Genomic DNA, 18,692 nt, shown 5'->3' on the forward strand with positions numbered 1-18,692 from the left:
CCTTCCCCTCTTCTCCTCCTCTTTTCTCCTCCCCTCTCTTCTCCTCTGCTCTCCTCTCCTCTTCTCTGATCCCCAGTCCTCCCCCCATAATGGGGACTAAACCCCAGTCCTTCACACTGACCTACACTTCCAGCCCTATTTTAAAATCTCAAGATGCCCAAGCGTAAGATGCCCACTTACACTCATGAGCTCCCTCTTCAGCCTCCCAAAGTTCTAGGATTACAGGTGTGAACCAACACTCATTATGTCTTCTATTGCCCAGGATTGTTTTGTTTTGCTTTACTCAAAGGGCTTGATCAACAAGAGATTTAGCTGATAAGTATTTTGGAATATTTTCCTTTTTTTCTGGGGACAATATACTCTCATTAAGGCAAGTGAAAAGAAAACATGTGGGGACAAACACTAATCTGCAGTTTGTGAAGGGGACCCTTCTTCAGTCGCACTCCCCTGGGCCCTCACAGAAATCCTCCAGCCAGTGGGGGCCTGTACAGGTGAGGTCTTTCTGGTCCTGCCTTCCGGCTCCCAAATTGCTTTATTAGAATTGAAGCCTCCATGGTGGGATGGAGTGACCTAATGGTAACTCCAGAGCCTGCAGACCAGGATGCCAAGTGTCTCTTTAGAGCCATCTCTGGACAGCTGAGTCTTCAGTCACTGCCTCTGTCCACCCTGGGCAGGAGCGAGGCCCACCTCACTCTACAGCCTAGCACCTACAGCCCTGAAGATTTGTTTATTTGACAACAATCAGCTGAGTGCCAGTTTTTGGCCAGGGAGCCCTGTCACCCTAGACTGCCCTCCCTCCTTCCCTCCCTCCTTCCCACTATGGGACACCATAGTGATTTGGAGGGACACATTTCCTGACCGCAGAGAACTTACAGGCTGGGCATAATGTTGTTTTCATAAATGAAAGACTGGTGCTGGATAGCTCTCCACAGCCACATTTCTGTTCTTCCTCCATCAGTCTCTTCTGAAATAAATGTGTCCTCGCTAAGGCTGGGCCAGTCCTGCCAATTTCCGGAAGGATTCATAAATACTGAAAGAGTCTTCCCTATGCATCTCGTCAGATTGCTTTAAAGTAATCCACTCTGCATGCAAAAGCATCTCAGCAAGTGTGTACAGGATGTGGGGTTTTTCAAGACATGCTGTTGACACCTTCAAAAGTGTAATGAGTGAAGCAGTGTGTGCTTTCTCTTTACCTCCTCAGCCCACCTTTTAGAGCCCGGTGACATCTCTGGGCTGTCCCTTTCTTCTCTGATACTTGCTCCAGGAGGTTCCAGCCCATGCCTGTCCTGGTGGTAGGCTAGGTTAGGTGTCCAGTTTTGCAGGACTGTGACACCTGAGGTTTCAGGACACCCAAGGGTGGGGCTGCCACTGCTTGTGGACTAGGGGTGCTGAGGATGTCGCAGGTGGCTGGGGACATGCTGTGGCTTCGGCTGTTCCTGCTTACTCTGCTTTCCTCTTGTCAACTCAGTCTTGATTGGAGTCTGCCATTGCTGGTTTTGCCAGGTGAGCTGTCCTGGAGAAAGAGCCAAGATGCAGAATCACCAGTGTGTGTCTTATAAAAACCTAGAATCTTTGCCTGCAGGGGAATTCCAGTGGCTCCTCATTTTACAGAGGAGGAGCTCAAGAGCTGAGAGCAGTGGTAGGCAAGGCTGGAAGTGGAACTGAGTCTTGGCGGTCCACTTCGACGTGTTACTGACTCTGCTCACTAAATGGCTACTCAGTTGGTCATGAACTTACAAAAGCTAATTACCACATCTTTTGGTACTTTCCTTTTCAATCTGTGTTTACTCAACAGATGTTTCCCTTTTTTTGTAATCTGAAGGAACAATATCCAGAAATATTCAGTCCCATATGAACTTGCAGGAGGGAACTGAGGCTCCCATGAAGAGGAGGTCACTGTCTTGGGTTCTATCTTCCAGAGTTTTGACCGATAGCAGTGGTGGACATTTCCCTAGGGCCTAGGAAAGCAGCCTTCTAGAATCATCTAGAATCATCTGGAAGCTTGAGGCCACTTTCTGCTAGCAAACACTCCAGCTGAACAGCTGCTGAGAGACAAATTAGAGATAATCTGTCCTGATGAGATTGCCAGCCAGATCTCTGGTCCACAAACTTGGATAAAGGTTAGATACATCTCTAAGATGAATCACAGATGCCCCTTTAAGGACATGCTTTAGCCCAATCTGTTATTGAAGTCTTCTGATTTCCATGGAGTCTGCCGTGGGTTTGTGCTCACTATCCATACTGTACCTTATTTCAGGAGCACCATAGGCCCTTCTTTTAATAAAGAAGCACTGTCCTCCCCCCCCCCAGGGAGAGAAACCCTCAAGGCTTTTAATAAAGAGGCACTATCCTCCCCCCCAGGGAGAGAAAGAGAGCCAACAACAAGAACAAAACTGTAGAGGCGCTATTTAGGAAATTGCCATTTGAAACTGTGTAACTACTGGCACCATGTACTTGTGAGATGGTTTATCTGATGACAATTTATCATTGTCAGGGAGATACAGAGCTGTGTATTTTTAAATTTCTGCTGTGCTATGGAAGCAATTATCTCGTCAAGGGTGGAAAAATTTGGTTCTGTCAAACAGTATAAGAAAACTCACGATGAAGACTTTGGAAAGTGACGAGAAAGAGTGCAGCTAATCGCAAGGCTTGGATGACTTCTCGGGCTCCGGTACCTGGGCTTCCGGCTCCACCTGGCACAGTGGCTGCCTCCCCCTGGCCTTCCAGATGTGGCCCTGGAAACCCAGGGTGGGGCTGGGCCTCGGTCTTCCTGGATCTGCTAGTACATTTCTGCTAATTACACAAATCAAGAGCAGATGTGCTGAAACTGAGCGCCTCATATTTATTCCACAATGTGTTTTCTTTAAATGACAAATGTTTTTTAAGGCAAAAAAAAAAAAAAAAAAAAAAAAAAGCCATTATATAGCCTCCTCTGTAACACGCCCAGAGGGCTGTGCATCCCAAGAAGGGCGGGCCACACCATGGGCTAAACAAGGGGTCAGGCTAGTGGTCTCGGAGTGCAAATCCCCTCGCAACTGTTTAAGGACCTTATTAAGGTTTGTATACATGTGGCATTCTACAAATCCTGGAGGCTGTGTTCTCCAAACTGTTTTCAGGTTGTAACTTGGGGCTGGATTAGTTTTTACTCCATATAACATGGTGGATAAGGCTAATACATTGCTCCCGCAGAGCGAGCAGCGAGGAGCTTTCCTTAAAGGAGCCTGAAGAGGTTGGAAAGGCAGAGCCTCTGCTCTGCTGGCGCCTCTGACCTGTGAGAGGGCACCGATGGCGTGCTGAGCAGCGTGGTGGCGACCTGAGGAGCATGGCTTTCTCTTGCATTCTGAGGACTGAAAATGGGGAGCAGACATCTTGGAAATGGAAGCAGCATGGCAGATGCCGGAGGGACAAGGACTTTTAGGCATGGTTTTTGTGGAGTCCCTGTTCACATAAATAGCTGGGGTCCTCACAGCCACGGAGCTGGCTTCATGCAGCTGGTGTTGTCTCTGGACAGAATGCTTACCACATCAGGACATCCCGTCAGCCAGGGTGTGGAGAGGGAGAGGTGGCAGGAGGGGTGTGGGCCAGGTCCACGTGGGCTCTGGTCTGGGCTCTCGTGCCCCTCCTAGCCAGTCCTCATCACCAGAGGAGAGTAAAAAGGAGGCGTTGTCTAGAATAACCGGCAGTTGGAAGGCTTGCAAGGAGAAGAATCCCAACAAAGGAGAAGCCGTGCTTGTGGCTTTCATTTCTGCGACAGTCCTTCATTTGAAGCCATGCTAAGCCATTCTCCTTCCCTGGGGAAGACAGTTCCTATTGTGAATGACTCAGCACGTTTCCATAGAGGCTGAGGCAAGAGCAGAATCAAAGAAACAGGGATCGATATAGTTAGGTCCAGGAGAGGGAAATGCTGCACTCTGTCAAGGTTCTCATTTGCATCTAAGTCTTGTTCTAATTTTCTATTGGTTTTGTGAATATAGTAGTTTATTTTAGAGTTACGTGTCTATGGCTCTTGACCCAATAAAGATTTATACTTTCATCAAAAAGTATAATTGATGGGAGAAAGTGCCCTGTGGCTCACCCAACAAGATGCACCACTTAAATATCCCACCGTGCCCACCCTCTCGCCCCTTCCTCTGTCCTCTAACTTCAGTAATGACAGTGTGCATTCATCAAATTTCCTTGAACCCTACTGCCCATGACAAGGAAGGACAGTGCCGAAGGAGAATGGTTCAATTTACCTCGGAGAGTGGGAGCAGGCAGGGTTCAAGGACTTCCTGGAAGACCTGCTCAGCCACCCCAAGCTGCCCTTTCAGGCTCCGTCCCAGGGAAGCAGGGGAACAGTAAGGGTCCAGGTGTCCCACAGAGGGCTCATAGAGAGAGCGCAGTGCAGCGGTGCAGAACACAGAGCATCAGCGTGACCTGGGGAACCGAGTCAGGATGGGGGCTGGAGCGAGGAAGGCATTGAGGACATCTGCCACGGATATTGTCCCAGTGCAGAGGTGTCAGAAGACAGTGTTGGGGGACACAGACGACTGCTCTGGTGAAAGACTGCGGCAAGAGCTCAGGTGCCAATGTCACAGGTTTGAGGAGCCTGAGGTCCATCCACAGGGAAGGTAAGTAAGTAGCATGTATTAACAGGTGTGAAACACCTCACAGCCATTCGCCGAGCCCCTGTTATTGGCTTTGTGCTACACTGGGGACTAGGGATAAAGGAGTCTGTTTCCATGGCAATTCCAGTGGGATGAAGACATCATCAGAAGGGTGCTAGTAAGGTGATTTTGGAGTTAAGGACACACTAAGTGATCTAAAACGTCTCACTGAAAGCAGGACTTGGCCTGGCGTGTGTAGACAGCAGCTCCACAAGAATACAAGGTACCCAAGAACTTCGTTGAAGGAGGAGAGGTTTGCCTGCTTATGGTTGGCAGGCTTCAGGGCAGCCCTGAATCCAGAGGGTGGAATGGAGGACACTGCTCCCTTCATGAAGGCCATGAAGACAGAGACGCAGGAGGAGCTGGGCAGAAGCAACCCAGGTCATGGTCTGAGTGACCCTCCTCTTTCACTTGCCCCACCTCCCCACACCAAGCCAGCCAGCTGGAGTGCCCCAGTGAGCCATTCACCTTCCCGAAAGCCCTGCCTGGGGTACCAGTGTGTCAGCCGTGGGCACAGCACATTGCAGGTGTCCTGAGGCAGGAGGCGGCAGGGGCAGGTGGAGAAAGACAGAGCATAGAGCTTGGTGAAAGATGATGGGAAGATGAGGTTCCAGGACCGCGCAGGAAGGGGCTTGTTCAGAGAACAGGAAGCCCCTGAGGACCACGACCCAAGCAAACACTAGTGCTATCATTGTAAGTGGCAATACATTTTAAACTATTTTTTAACTTTGAAGTTTTATAAAGAATGTGTTTACCTTATGCTTTCAAGTATGCTATAAAAAGTAAAGACAGGGCCTCCCAGGGAAGCTGCCCACTGATCCCTCTGCCTGGGAAAGGAGCTTCGTATAGCCACCAGCATGGTAGACACCAAGGCCCTGAGGCAAACTGTGCTCTCGTACCCCACCTACCACTCATGCTATTAAAAATGAACATGGGGAGACATTAAATATACATTAACTCATAAAAATAATTCTTGACATGTCTACAGTTTTCTTCTGAGGAAATTCCTGTGTTTTCTGAAAACAAAACATAACAGGACAAAAAAAAAAAAAATGACAAGGGCGTCATTGCTTAACACTTTGGTAAAACTATTTGGCCTAATAAAAGACAGCTGGGTTCCCGTACCTGCTTCTGCTCTCAGCAGCTGTGATGGTACTGGTCATATATATTGCTGAGTCAACGGAGGGGGACAAACACATGACTTCTTCATGTTGTTAGGAGCACCATCGGGACATGTGGGTGTCCCACGGAGCCCCCGGACCTCACTTAGGAAAGCTGTGTTGAGATTCTACATTGGCCACCTTGGAATCTTCGGGGGCTCAGATCAGCCCCTCCACCCGTAAAGCCAGGAGTGTTAATGGTGCCTACCACAGGGAGGTTAGGAGTGCGGACCCACACAGCAAAGCCCTGAGCACAGCGCAGCACGGAGCAAGCCCTTGTGACCATCAGCTATTTTTTCTTTTTGTTCTCACAATCCTGAGTGGAAACAAACACTCTTCTGAGAAGTTGCAAAAACTCATTGAAACTTTATTCAAACTGATTTTCCCTCCCGGTCTCTCTTGTTCTAGTTGTAAAATGAGACTTCAGACCTGGGTGCCAGTTGACAGATGCTACTGTTGAATAATTGGAGGCTTTCACGCCGGCCAGTTGGTGACAAGGCGGCCACTTTATGCCAGGCCTCCGGCTACTGACAGTGGCGTACACCGTGCTTCCTGATGCTTCCCTTCTTCTTCTCTTCTCCTCAGTGAAGCCGGTGGTGGATGAGTAGAGGGTGCAAAAGTGACTCAGTGGCACCAGCGCCTGTGGAGCGGGGGACTTCTGGCCTCAGTGTGCCTCTTTTCTCCTTTTTTGATTTTTCTGAACCATAGTCATGAGAGGAACTGAGGGAGTTGAGGAATGAACATCAGATGCCATCATAACATTACCAAGGATTTGTGTGAGCCCTCTGCCTTGCTGTCTGTCCATTTCAGTGGGAGTGAGTACAGCTCGCAGTCCTGCCTTTGCGCTGGATGATGTGGGAAGATTTGAAAGCACCAGTGTCTAGGTTCTGTGCTCACAGATGCGGTTTAATTGGCTTGGGGTGTGGCACAGACACCAGAATGTTTCAAATCTTCCTAGTCTCCAAGGTTTCACCAGGATGTGACTATAAAAGGTCATGTGCTTTACTTTTTTATTGTAAAATATAAAAACACTACCATAAATGTCAACTAAACAATTTGTTATAAAACGAACAAGTACCACAGTCCGGCACAAGAAAGAGGACATTGCCAAACACCCAGTGCTCTTGTTTTTCTTTTTTATTTTCTTTTTGTATTTAGGACAGGGTGTACAGGGTGTATAGGGTCTCACTACTAGATCAGATTCCTAGTGATTTTCCTGTTTACAGTCTCCCAAGTGCTGGGTTTACAGGTGCATGCCACCACGCTGTCTCAATCCCAGTCTCAGCATGCCCCGGGGGCGAGGCCGGCACGGCAGTCCGAGGGATCGAACTCCCAGCCCCTGCATCTGCCTAAGCAGGTGCTTTAATCTGCAGAGCTATTTGGCCAGAAATTATTTATTTATTTATTTATTTATTTAGCGGTATGGGGATTAAACTCAGGACCCTGTGCTTGCCAGGCACACACTTTTCTTTTTCTTTTTTTTAAATTTATGTGTGTGTGTGTGTGTGTGTGTGTGTGTGTGTGGCCAGCTCAGCCCACCAGGGGGCGGGCTGGCTGGCATGTGGTGCTGGGGGATTGAACCGAGGTCCCTGTGCTTTGCTAAGCTTGTTCTAAGTAGGTGCTTTAGACCACTGAGCCATCTCACCAGCCCCTGGGCAGATACTTTTCTACTGAGCTATCTCCCCAGCCCCTTTGGGCTCCTGATTTTCTGTCACACTTCTTTTCTAACTCTCTGGAGGTTGCCATTGCCCTGACGGTTCCTAATCCCTGTTCTGGTTTGTCTTATAACTTATGCATTCTAGAGCCATGCCTCTTAGGCTCCACATCATGTTTTTTACCTTTTATTCATTTATGGTTTTAGATGTGGCTGTATGTCATTCTGTAGCATTTTATTATATCAGTATATGTAGCATCTTTCTCAGCGTCACCTTGGTAGGTATTTTGACTGTTTTGGTTTTGGACCATTACGGCCAATGCTTCCGCTTCCACGACAGTTTTGCATGTATTGTGGTACATGCCATCAACATTTCTGAGTATATATAGCTGGAAGTATAGCAGGTATCTTTGTCACTGTCCTGATACTGGGACAAAATGCCTGACACCACAACGTAGAGGAGGAGAGGTGAATTTAAGAGCGTGGCTTTTAGAGAATCCAGTCTAGTCTGGTGGCCGCAAGCCAAGAAGGGCATAGTGGGAGAGACCACCTCACCTCATGGAGGCTGCCAGGAAACACCAGAGGAAGCAGGGGCTAGAGCGAGAAGCCACCCTTCCAGGCCACACCGCAGTGGCTCCTTCTCACCAGGCCCCACATCCTAGCTGCACATTCACCTTTGAACATATCCATGGGTGAATCCACTGAATGCCTCCCACAGTGGAGTCACCTCCGACACACATGAGGCTTTGAAGCGACAGTTTGGATCTAAACCCTGACAGCTGGACATTCGCTCATCAGAAGGTGGAGACTGAGGCTGGGCTGCGGTTGTGGTGCCTCTGGGGCCAGGCTATAGTTGGAGTCTGGGATTCTAATCCATTCCTGCCCTGGCTGGGGCCTGGCAGGGGCAAGTGGTGTACCTGGGAGTGTGGCCGACCTGCAGGAGGCAGCTAGGAGGCTCAGTTGCTTTCGGTGGTTTCCCTGGGTGAAGGGATGAGACACACTGCCTGCCAAGGTACAGACCCCGAGGACTCGCCTCCCGCTCTGGGCTGGGACTCAAGGGCGACCTCCTGGTAGTGCGGTCATGGGCTCTACTGTAGCGGGACAGCTGGCCGACCCTCTTCCCACCCACTGCAGCTGGGCCAAGCAAATAAGGAGAGTCCCTGGAGGAAGCTGAGGTCACCCAAGGCCTGGAGGTAGTTAGGAAGTTCTGATTCATTTCTTGATCTTGACAGGTAATTCCCCACTATCTTATTCATTCTCAGATGCCTCATTTCTCGTGGCTGTCTTCCGTGGGAAGTGTGGCACAAATGCATGGCTTTGGCTCGTGCCTCCTGCCCTACGTGGGTAGCGTAGGCCTGCTCAGAAATCTCTGCTAAAATAACTTAGGGGCTTCCGGGGAGCACCAGAAAGCTTTCCTGGCCTCTACTCATAGGCGCCCGAGTCTCTAGACAGTCCCTCTGTCTTCTGCAGGCTCTGTCTCACCACGTCGAGTTTCTGATCCTTCAGGTGACTTTGTGTTTCTGCCAGCTTGTCCCATGTTGCTCCCAGTGTGGGCAGGCTGTGGTGTGTTCGAATTGGCCCATTCTGGTTTCCCAAGAGCTAACTGTTAAGTTTTCAGGAATTTTATGAGCTGGTGGTTAACTACAGGCATTATGAAAAATTCAATTATACAAATTTATAATTTATAATTTATAATTCTATTAAAGACAAAACCCAAATCCATACACTCTCAACTCATCACGTCCTAATTATTGTACCATGTGTTCCTTCTTAGGCTTTGGGGATGCCTCTGCTGGCTTTGCCTGGTGGGATGTTAAGTAACGCTGTCCGATCGCGCCCCTCGGCCCGACTCTGCATGTAGGACAGCACTGCTTGAGATCTACCCTTGAGGGACTGGAGTCTCTGGCCACTGCAGATGCCACAAATTAAGGCCTTTCTAAAAAACCACTTCTTAAATGCACATTAGGACATAGAGCCCCTTTTCAGATCCTTAGAGCGGCTGAGTTCCGAGCAGATGATGAAGCGGACAGGACTCTGGGAACACCAACAGGGAGCTAGCACGCGGAGCGCTCGGAGCTGGTGATGAATGGCGCCTGAGTCTCTAGCTGTGCTGCTTGACGGCTCCTCTCTGGGCTGCTCTGCCCAGTTGCTGTCTTGGCTGCTGGGCGAACCCATTTTCCCTGCCCCGTGCTGGCCTCCGCTCAAAGCTGATGATGTCGAGCTGCTCTTTCCAGTGTGGATTCCAGGCCCCAACTCCAAGATACACAGACAATGAGCACAGTTCTCTCCCTCACCCACCCGCCTACTCTCCTTTCCCCAGCTGTTCTTTCTCAAGATCGCTGTGGCCCTGCATCCTCCCGGAGGGCCACAGCAGGGATCCGCAGGGTCTTGCCGTCCTGCAGATGCCAGCTTTGCCAGCGATGGCTCGGGTGCGGTGAGCAGTGCAGTTCACAGCGCCTCTGGCATCCGGTTCTGAAGAATCCCACACACGCCGCAGTACAGGCTGGGCCTGGGCCCTAAGCATGGCCTGCGCGTCCCCGGCTTCTCAAACATGCTCCATGCCGGCTCTTGAATGCTTCTGTCGCAGACAGCAGTGTGTGCGATTGCCCTTCCTTTTGGATCTTATCTCAGTGGTCACTCCCTGAGACCTTCTTTGATCACTTCATCATCATTTAAAGCTTCTCAGCCCCTATCTTCTTCTTTCCTGGTGCTTATTTTCCTCATTCATTCGCCCTGCATAAAATCTGGTTTTGTTTGTTATCCTCCCCATTCAATCACAGATTCCACGACAAAGCTTTTATGAATGATTGCGTAGAATCGCCATTCTGTAGCACCTACAGCCAGGCACGTGGTGGCTCCTCTGTGAGTACCGGCTGAATGAGTGACTGAGCCAGTGATTTCAGGGCGGTTGAATGAGTGTGCTCAGGAGCCGGAGACTGCCTTTAATTTTTCCCTGTGACCGCAGTGAGAGGCTGATAGATCCCATTCCTGCATCCCCACGCACTCACCAACAGCGTGAGGACGGAAGGCCTGTTCCACGAGCCTCCTCACCTCCAGGGAGGCTCGTGTCGGGGCCTCTGGACGACTTACTCTGTGCAGGTGTGAAGTGACTGTTTTCTTGTCTTCCTTGCTTATACTTGGCACCGTTAGTGGTTGGTTCCATTCTCACCTTGCCCCAAAGCAGTCCCAGGAAAAAGTTTGCACTGGGACACAGGGCAGGGCTAACAGGCTTGCTCCTGCTTTTCCTCTGGAATAGGTCAGCTCCTTGAACTTCCCACAAGCCATTGCAAACCGCAGAGTGAACCTGAAGGCCACTGCCGGGTCTGAGGTCTCTCCTGTGGCAGCATAGTACTTCAGCTCATCTTGTGTTTCTGCTGCTACGTGGGGAGACAGTGGCATCGCTCAGACACCGAGAACTGCAGTGTAGGGAGACCTGGTGTCCCCCAAAGCCCACAGAGCCGAGGAGAGGCAGAGCCTCAGGGACAAGGCATATGTGGCCATCGCCAGAGCCAACTTCTACCCTTCAGCAGCTTGGGCTGTCTAACCCAGGGTCCCCAGAAGGAGTGGCCCTGCTTGTGGCGACAGCACTCCTCATCGATGTGTTATTTTCTTTTTAGACTGTGTATGACCAGTGGTTCATCACTCTTTTCAACATCGTCTACACGTCATTACCGGTTCTGGCCATGGGCATTTTTGACCAGGTACGTGTTTTTCTCTACCTCACAGCTTGGCATCTCTGTCGTACCTTCCAGTTGCTTTGGCTTCTTAGTGGAAGATCTGATTCATGAAATGCACTCTAGAAATACCCTTGGTTTAAAAGAGGCTCTTTGAATTGCAGACCTTTCCAGATCCTGTGACCCTGCTTCTCCCGAAAGGTTCCCTGGTCATACTTCAGCTACTTTCTTCTTAGAGATTCACACTCCACATTATTGATATAAAGGCTCTGAGAAGTCCTGCAGAAAACAGTCTCTTTTATTTTAGCCCAGCACTCCCCAAACTCCAGGGACTGTCCTCCTGCCTTTTTCCTCTTTGTTCCATATCATGCCATTTGTGTCACACCCTGTGAGATGCTCCTTCAGCCTCTGAGAGATTACAGAGAACCACCATGTAGTGTAGACAGCAAACCAAGGAACCAGCCCAGGGACCTAGCCTAGAGGTGAGGCGTTTGGCCAGCACAGCCCAGGAATGGGCTCTATGGGCCATAGGGCCACAGTAGAAGAGGACCGTGACTTGGAAGGCACTTCCCGCGGCCTGTGGGGAAGTGGACGGCTGCACAGTTCAGCTTCCAAGGCATAATTAGAGCATAGGATTTTTGAAAGTGTGGGCTTTTTGTTGTTTTGAAGTATTTTTAAGGAGACCAGATTTCCTCCCGGCTGTTGTTAGATCCATTTGCAAGGCCTCATTTTCTGGCCTAGTGCCATCAATTGCAAAATACAGATCTTGACGTTCTGAGCTCACCGGGCTTGCCCGCCGCCCCGCGGGCTTTGTAGTCAGTTCTAAGCCTCCCTTTGCATGTGCAGAAAGGGCAGCTTGTGAGAAGCATATCTGGGGATATTCTTCAAAAAAGTAATGAACTTCAGAAGACCTTGGATGTAAAGGATTAGGTGGATTCACTTCCAAGTGCCCATGTTTACAAGTGTTTCTTTTCTTGGTGCTTTGTAGCTGCCCAGAATGTGGAATCAAATAATAAAAATAAAGCAGTTTCTGGGAAAACACAGTTATTGTGCAACTCAGAAAAATATAATAAAGCTCCTATTGCCATCCAGTTGAACGTCTGCTTCTTTCTGCTCTGCTTTGTCGGGTTTGGCCCTTTTGCTAGTCACATGATCCCGGGACATTGTTCTGGAAGGGACTCTGAGGTCCTCTGTCAATCCGTTCATTTTGTAAGGAGTCAAGTGTCGGAGGTTCAAGTCATTCTCCTCATTCCTCATAGCTGATGAGTGACAGAACCATCTAGAACCAGGCCACTTGACACTGGGCTACTGCCCTGTGACTTTGCTATCAGTTCTTTTTTTTTTTTTTTTTTTTTTTGGTATTTTAGGGAAGGGTCTACAGGATGTTCAGGGTCTCACTACTAGACTGGACTTGTAGTGATCCGCAGTTTACGCGCCTCCCAAGAGGCTGGGATTACAGGCGTGCGTCACCACACCCAGTTTCGCCATCTCAGCTCACCCCGGGGGCGGGGCCCAAATGGCAGGCCCAGGGATCGAACCCCAGCCCCTGTGCCCGCTTGCAGGTGCTTTAATCCGCTGAGCTATTTGGCAGCCCGCTATCAGTTATTTTATTTGTTATAGATTTAGGATATGGCAAGGATTCCTTTTTTTTTTTTTTTTTTTTTTGCGTAACTGGGGATTGAACTCAGATCCTTGAGTTTGCCAGTCAAGCGCTTATCCTACTGAGCCATCTCCCCGGCCAGCAAGGATTCCTGAATGTTTCACATCTCATTTAAGTGGCTCTAGGAGGTGGGTGTTATGTTTGCATGTATGGAAATGGGGAAACTGAGGCTCAGAGTGAATAAATACCAGGTCTTTGAGCCGGTACTGGCTGCCCTGTTAGTAGGCTTCGCCTCCAGCTATGTGGCTGCACGACCTCAAAGCCTGCACATATCACCGTGCCAGTCACCACACCAGAGCGAGGTGCCCGGTTAGGGTCTCAAAGCAGGACTTTCTAAAGAGAACACGTCTGTGCCCTGCACGACACAGCTTGCTGGGGCTTCTGGCACTTGGCTGGTGCCAAACATTCCAATTTCTTGGTCCCAAATCCTCGGTACTTGTCGTTGAATACTCTCTGGATGAAACACTCGGGTCCTAACCCTTCAGCCACAGCCACCTTAGATTTCGGACTGGCAGGTCTGCCTTCCCAGCTCTGCTGCCCCTGCTGGCCACCACCCCGCACTGCACCGTGGGGCAATCCTCATGGGTCCCCTGGCAGTGCAGTGTCCTGGAGGTTTGGAAGCTCCTGAAGAGTCTGCAGCCCCCGCTAACTGCGGGGGAATGCATAAAAGACACTTTGATTGGAATCCAAGAACCTGGGTTCAAGTCGAGTCGAGTTCAATGTCTGCTCCTTAAGATCTGGGACCTCTCATGAATTTCTTTTGGAGATTCAGGCTCCTTCCTGTACAACAGAGATCATTTTATTATCTTTTGGGCTGGTGCAGGAATGAAAACAAGGTAGTGTCTTGTGGCCCAGTGCATATTCGGGCATGCTTAAAAGGCCTTTGCTATTTCTGGATGCAGGGAATACAGGGCCTCCCTGGCTGTCCTCCACCCTTCCCCGCCCCCACTGACATTACACTCTGTTTATAGGACGTGAATGACCAGAACAGCATGGACTGTCCCCAGCTCTATGAACCTGGGCAGCTGAACTTGCTTTTTAACAAGCGTAAATTCTTCATCTGCATGGCGCATGGAATCTACACCTCGCTAGTCCTTTTCTTCATCCCCTACGGGGCCTTTTACAATGTAGCTGGAGAAGACGGACAGCATGTGGCCGACTACCAGTCCTTTGCCGTTACCATGGCCACATCTCTGGTCTTTGTGGTCAGTGTGCAGGTAACCCTATCCCCGAGCACCTCATGACTGACTTTACAACTTTCAGAACCCCAGGTTGTTGTTGGCTGATTTTGTCTACTTGTTGGCAGGAAAATAATCCTAAAAGAAAACTGATGCATTTTTTTGTTTTGTTTTGTTTTAGTTACACATTTTGAGATGAAAATAGGAAACTCTAACACGAATTCCCAGATGTGCAGGAGTAGGAGTAGGTGTCTGTAACTTTCACATTTGTAGAAGCCCCATGAAGAGTCACTTTTTCAGGTGGGCACGGTGTTAAGAGCAATGGTCCTCCGACTACTTCCTGCTTGTGTTCCAGTGTTCTGCGAAGAACAATGTTCCAGTGATAAGAGGATGAGACTTTTCCCCTGGTATCTTTAAGACTTGACAGCCTCCAGGTTTTAAGTGAGAGCTGAAATTCATTTGGCTGTGCATTTCTGTAGAGTTACTCAAGAGGCTTAATGTTCTGTCTGTGGCACATCCAAATCTCAAAAGTAGGAACCTGCTCTGGTGGAGACCGTCTGTGATATGCCGTGACTTTCTGGGCTGTCGTGAGCTGGGTTTCTGCTGTAATGCCAGTGGTGGCCAGTACCCTAACGCACTGAGGTAGAGCTCCCTAACCCTTCCGATCGCTTGATATCTGTCATTCTGGGTGGATACGGAGATCAATATGACCTTTGTGAAGAATCAAGTGACAGCCTCTTTGTCACAAAGTGTATGTTTCCAGTTCTCTGGACTCTATCTAGGGAGGGGAGGGCAGTTCTGGGTGACAGGGATGCGTGGCTTTTAGTCATTGAGCTTCTTTGCCTGTGCTCACACCAGGCTGGTGCTTGGTGCTCTGAGGGGTGATTTGAAGGCCACAACTGAGATATGAGGCCAATTTGAAGGAAAAGGAAATGGAAGGCATTCCTCAGATGGCCAGAGCCTTATCTGCTAGATAAGGAAAGGTAATAAATTAGCTAGGACAGTCAGAACCTTCACAATTAGTCGTACATAGTTTAAGTTTCTTTCTTTCTTTTTAAAAAAGCCTAGTGTATCTTTTTCTCTGTTTCCTTTTGCTTTTGAATAAATTATTTTCTTATATGCTATCCTAGCAATGGCTATGCTGTGTTTTTATATTAACTGTATATTTATAAGATGTTTTCCCATAAGGCACACAGTTCTTGCTGCTTGGATACCAGGGTTACATCTCTCCTGTGTTAAAATAATCCTATGTTAAAAATATTGCTTAGTCACAAAACAAGAAATTATACCCCTGTATTTGGAGTTTTTGAAATAAGTTATCGCAGATTTCTAGCCCTTGATTACTGAAGGTAATAGCCACTCAGAGGGGACCCCCACTGAGGACTCAGAGTAGCAGTTGGCCCCTGACTCAGGCAGTTCCCAGTGGTGGTGTCTGTGTCTACTCAGGTTAGGCCTCAGTGGCCCTTTGCTTCTCTGAGAGTCACTCCCTGGCTTCCACCTCCTGAGGGCAACAGGCCCTGCACTGGTCAGGTCGCCTCACGCGCGGCACCTCAGGCGTACTGCTTCCCACCAGTCTCTCACCTCTCCTACACGTCTCTTCCTCTCTGCCTGGATATTCTCTCCCTCTGGGTCCTCAGATGCCAGCCTCTTTGGGGAGGTCTCCTGAGCCCCCCACTGAAGCCAGGTCCGTTATTCTCTCCTGTGGAGCAGGATTCATCCCACTGTTGGCCTCACAGCTGTCGCCTCCACTTGGATGCGTATCTTATTCCCTTGTGTGGTATCTCTCTGGCCTCTCCTCGGAAGCCACAGGAAGCAGGGATGGTGCCTGTTTTGTTCTCTCCATGTGTCAAGGTCTAGCACATCACCTGCAGTAGGACAGACACACAAGGACATGTCCTGAGTATTGAAGAAATGAGGGAGACCTTTCAGGGACATTTTCCTTCTATTGATTCTATCAGAAAAGGAGGCTTCTTTTGTGCATGTCAAATCCCTGGGCCTTATAACTGGCTTAGAGTTACAGTTCTCCAGTGTGCCCATAGTTATTTCCCAGCCAGACTGAAAAGTAGAGTCCTCCTGTGAAGAGTCAGGTAGAACAATGGTCAGGGCACAGAACATTGGGATTTTAGAGACCTTCAACCGCAGGGCATTGTGGGAAGGCTCCCCCAGTACGTGCTTGTGCCGTAATTTATCCACCCGTGCTGTGGTTAGATAACTTTGGAAAATAACACAATGGCCAGCTTTCAATACATAATTTTCAATCATATTCTCTAATTATTCCCTCAGGATATATTCTTAAAAGTGAGAGTTCTGGGTCCAAGGGTATAAGAAAGCTTAAGATTGTTTTTACGTATTGCCAAATATTTTTCCAAATAGATTATTCTCAGCCGAAGAAAATACCCTTCTCAATAGGCCTTTGTAGATTTAGAACAATTACTTTGAATCACTTTACAATGTTGAATTGATGACCTTCTGCTGCTTTGGAAGTAATTAATGTGTGTTGAAAAATATTCATAAAATTTGCAACTTAAATAGAAGTAAGCTTTATAAATCCCTTTTTCTTTGAAATAAGAGAGTTTTACAGCAGAGTGGTAGGTACTGAGGAGATTTCTGATGTTAATGTTAAGATCTTGCATAACCGTGGCATGATCCTCCAATTTAAGCAACTATCATAGGTGCCAGACTATCAGCTGAACTCCAGTTGGTTCACACTCCCCAGTGCTCCTATGGCCCTTCTTCCTATTCTAGGCGCCCACACTGCACGTGCCTGTCATTCTCCTGGGCTTCCATCTCAGATGGCTCTATGGTCCTCCATGACCTGAGCAATTGTGAAGGGTAGTGGTCAGGCGTGCTGTGGGGTGCTCCGCAGTGTGAGTGTCCAATGTTCTCTCTAATAGTCTGAGCTTGCAGCTTTTGAGGAAGAGTCACGAAGAGCTGATGCTCCCTTCGGTCTTGTCCTCTTAGGGAGTGCGGTACGTCAGCACGACTTGTAGATGATGCTCAGCTCGGTTACTGGGCTCTGATGCCCGTTTCCAGGATCCCCTCTGCACACTGCGTTTCCCTTTCCATGTTCTTCAGAAAGGAGTCACCAAGCCCAACTCTGATTCAAGGGAAGAAAAATGAAGCCCTACCTTTTACTTTTATTTATTTATTTATTTTTACTTTTTAGGGAAGGGTCTACAGGGTGTTCAGGGTCTCACTACTAGATTGGACTCACAGTGATCCACCTGTTTACAGCCTCCCAAGTGCTGGGATTACAGGCATGTGTGACCACGCCCAGCCTAGCCCTACCTTTTAGATGAGGGAATATTGAAGAATTAGTGGCTACATGTGAAGACCATAGCAGAAATATTTTTATTTTTATTTTTTTAAACATATTCATTTATTTATTTGTTCATGAACACTAACATCATGCCTGGCATCATTCTAGAAAGTGGTGAAAAAATAAACATGGTCCCTTCCATGATGGAGCGTACAAAGTAGTGGAGAAGACATATTAAAGAGAAAATACATTGTAAATAAATGGATGCAACTAGAGACTATACTAGTAATTGAAATAAATCAGATCCTCATGTGCAAACATCATGTTATCTCACTGGTGTGAGAACCTGAATGAGTAATTAAAATCTGAAAGGTACAATAGATAGCATGAAAGGGAAAGAATCTAGTCAACAGGAAGGAAAAACGGGGATGAGGAGAAGGACAAAAGAAAGTGAAGAAGTCATATTTTATGTATATACATAAAATGTTTTGAATAATTGTACTGCTTATGTTTGGTCTTTTCTTTTTCTTTTTCTTTTTTTTTTTTGATGGTACCAGGGATCAAACTCAGGACCTTGTGCTTGCCAAGCAAGCACATATTCCACTGAGCTATCTCCCCAGCTTTTCTTTTTTAAAAAAATGTATTTAGTACAGGGTCAAAAGGGTCTCACCACACAGATCAGACTCGTAGTGATCCTCCTGTTTTCAGTGTCCCAAGTGATGGGATTACAGATGCACACCACCAGGCTAAGTCTCTCTGCTGGTCTTTTCAAAGAAGCAGTTAAGGCTTAAATTTTTTTTATTCTTATTTTTTATCTTTCTCATGAATTTCTTAAACTTTTGTGTTATTGTTTGTTTTGCTTTGTTTTTTCTTTAAACTAATCTTGCACATTTATATCTGGTAATCTCAACTATTCAAAGATGATGCAAATACAAACATGCAATACAGCAACCATTGTTGAATTCAAATTACTTTGTTTAGAGGAATTTTGTATCATTTCTAATGTTGTTTTTTATCACTGTATTTTTGTTTTTTTTATTTTTTTTTTAAATTTTTTTTTTATTTACGAGAGAGAGAGAGAGAGAGAGAGAGAGAGAGAGAGAGAGAGAGAGAGAGAGAGGTGTGGCCAGCTCAGCCCACCAGGGGGCGGGCTGGCTGGCATGTGGTGCTGGGGATTGAACCGCGGTCCCCAATGCTTTGCCAAGCTTGTTCTAAGTAGGTGCTTTAGACCACTGAGCCATCTCTCCAGCCCTAAAATCAATACCATTTTTTTTCTATTATTTTTCCTTTTGGAAGCAGGGATTGAACTCAGGCCCCTGCACATGCCAAGCAAGCACGTAATCTACTGAGCTATCTCCCAGGTCCCTCTATCACTGTATTTTTGAAGAGCAACAAATTTGACATGTAAGAAAGTCATTACAGAACACACACAATAGATCCTGTGACCAGAAAACTTCTCCA

The 18,692-nt window shown here is 47.9% G+C and overlaps 1 protein-coding gene across 1 annotated transcript in view; it reads left to right on the forward strand.

Annotated features, from left to right (window-relative positions):
* Atp8b4 (ATPase phospholipid transporting 8B4 (putative)) overlaps positions 1-18,692 on the forward strand; it is a 255,715-nt gene that overhangs the window by 224,443 nt on the left and 12,580 nt on the right. The window contains exons 23-24 of the mRNA XM_023724062.1: positions 11,078-11,161; positions 13,766-14,011. Coding sequence (XP_023579830.1) covers positions 11,078-11,161; positions 13,766-14,011 — 330 coding nt within the window. The remainder of the gene's footprint in view (positions 1-11,077; positions 11,162-13,765; positions 14,012-18,692) is intronic.

The sequence above is a fragment of the Octodon degus genome, unplaced genomic scaffold, assembly GCF_000260255.1.
Source record: "Octodon degus isolate 3935 unplaced genomic scaffold, OctDeg1.0 scaffold00105, whole genome shotgun sequence".
Classification (NCBI taxonomy): Eukaryota; Metazoa; Chordata; class Mammalia; order Rodentia; family Octodontidae; genus Octodon; species Octodon degus.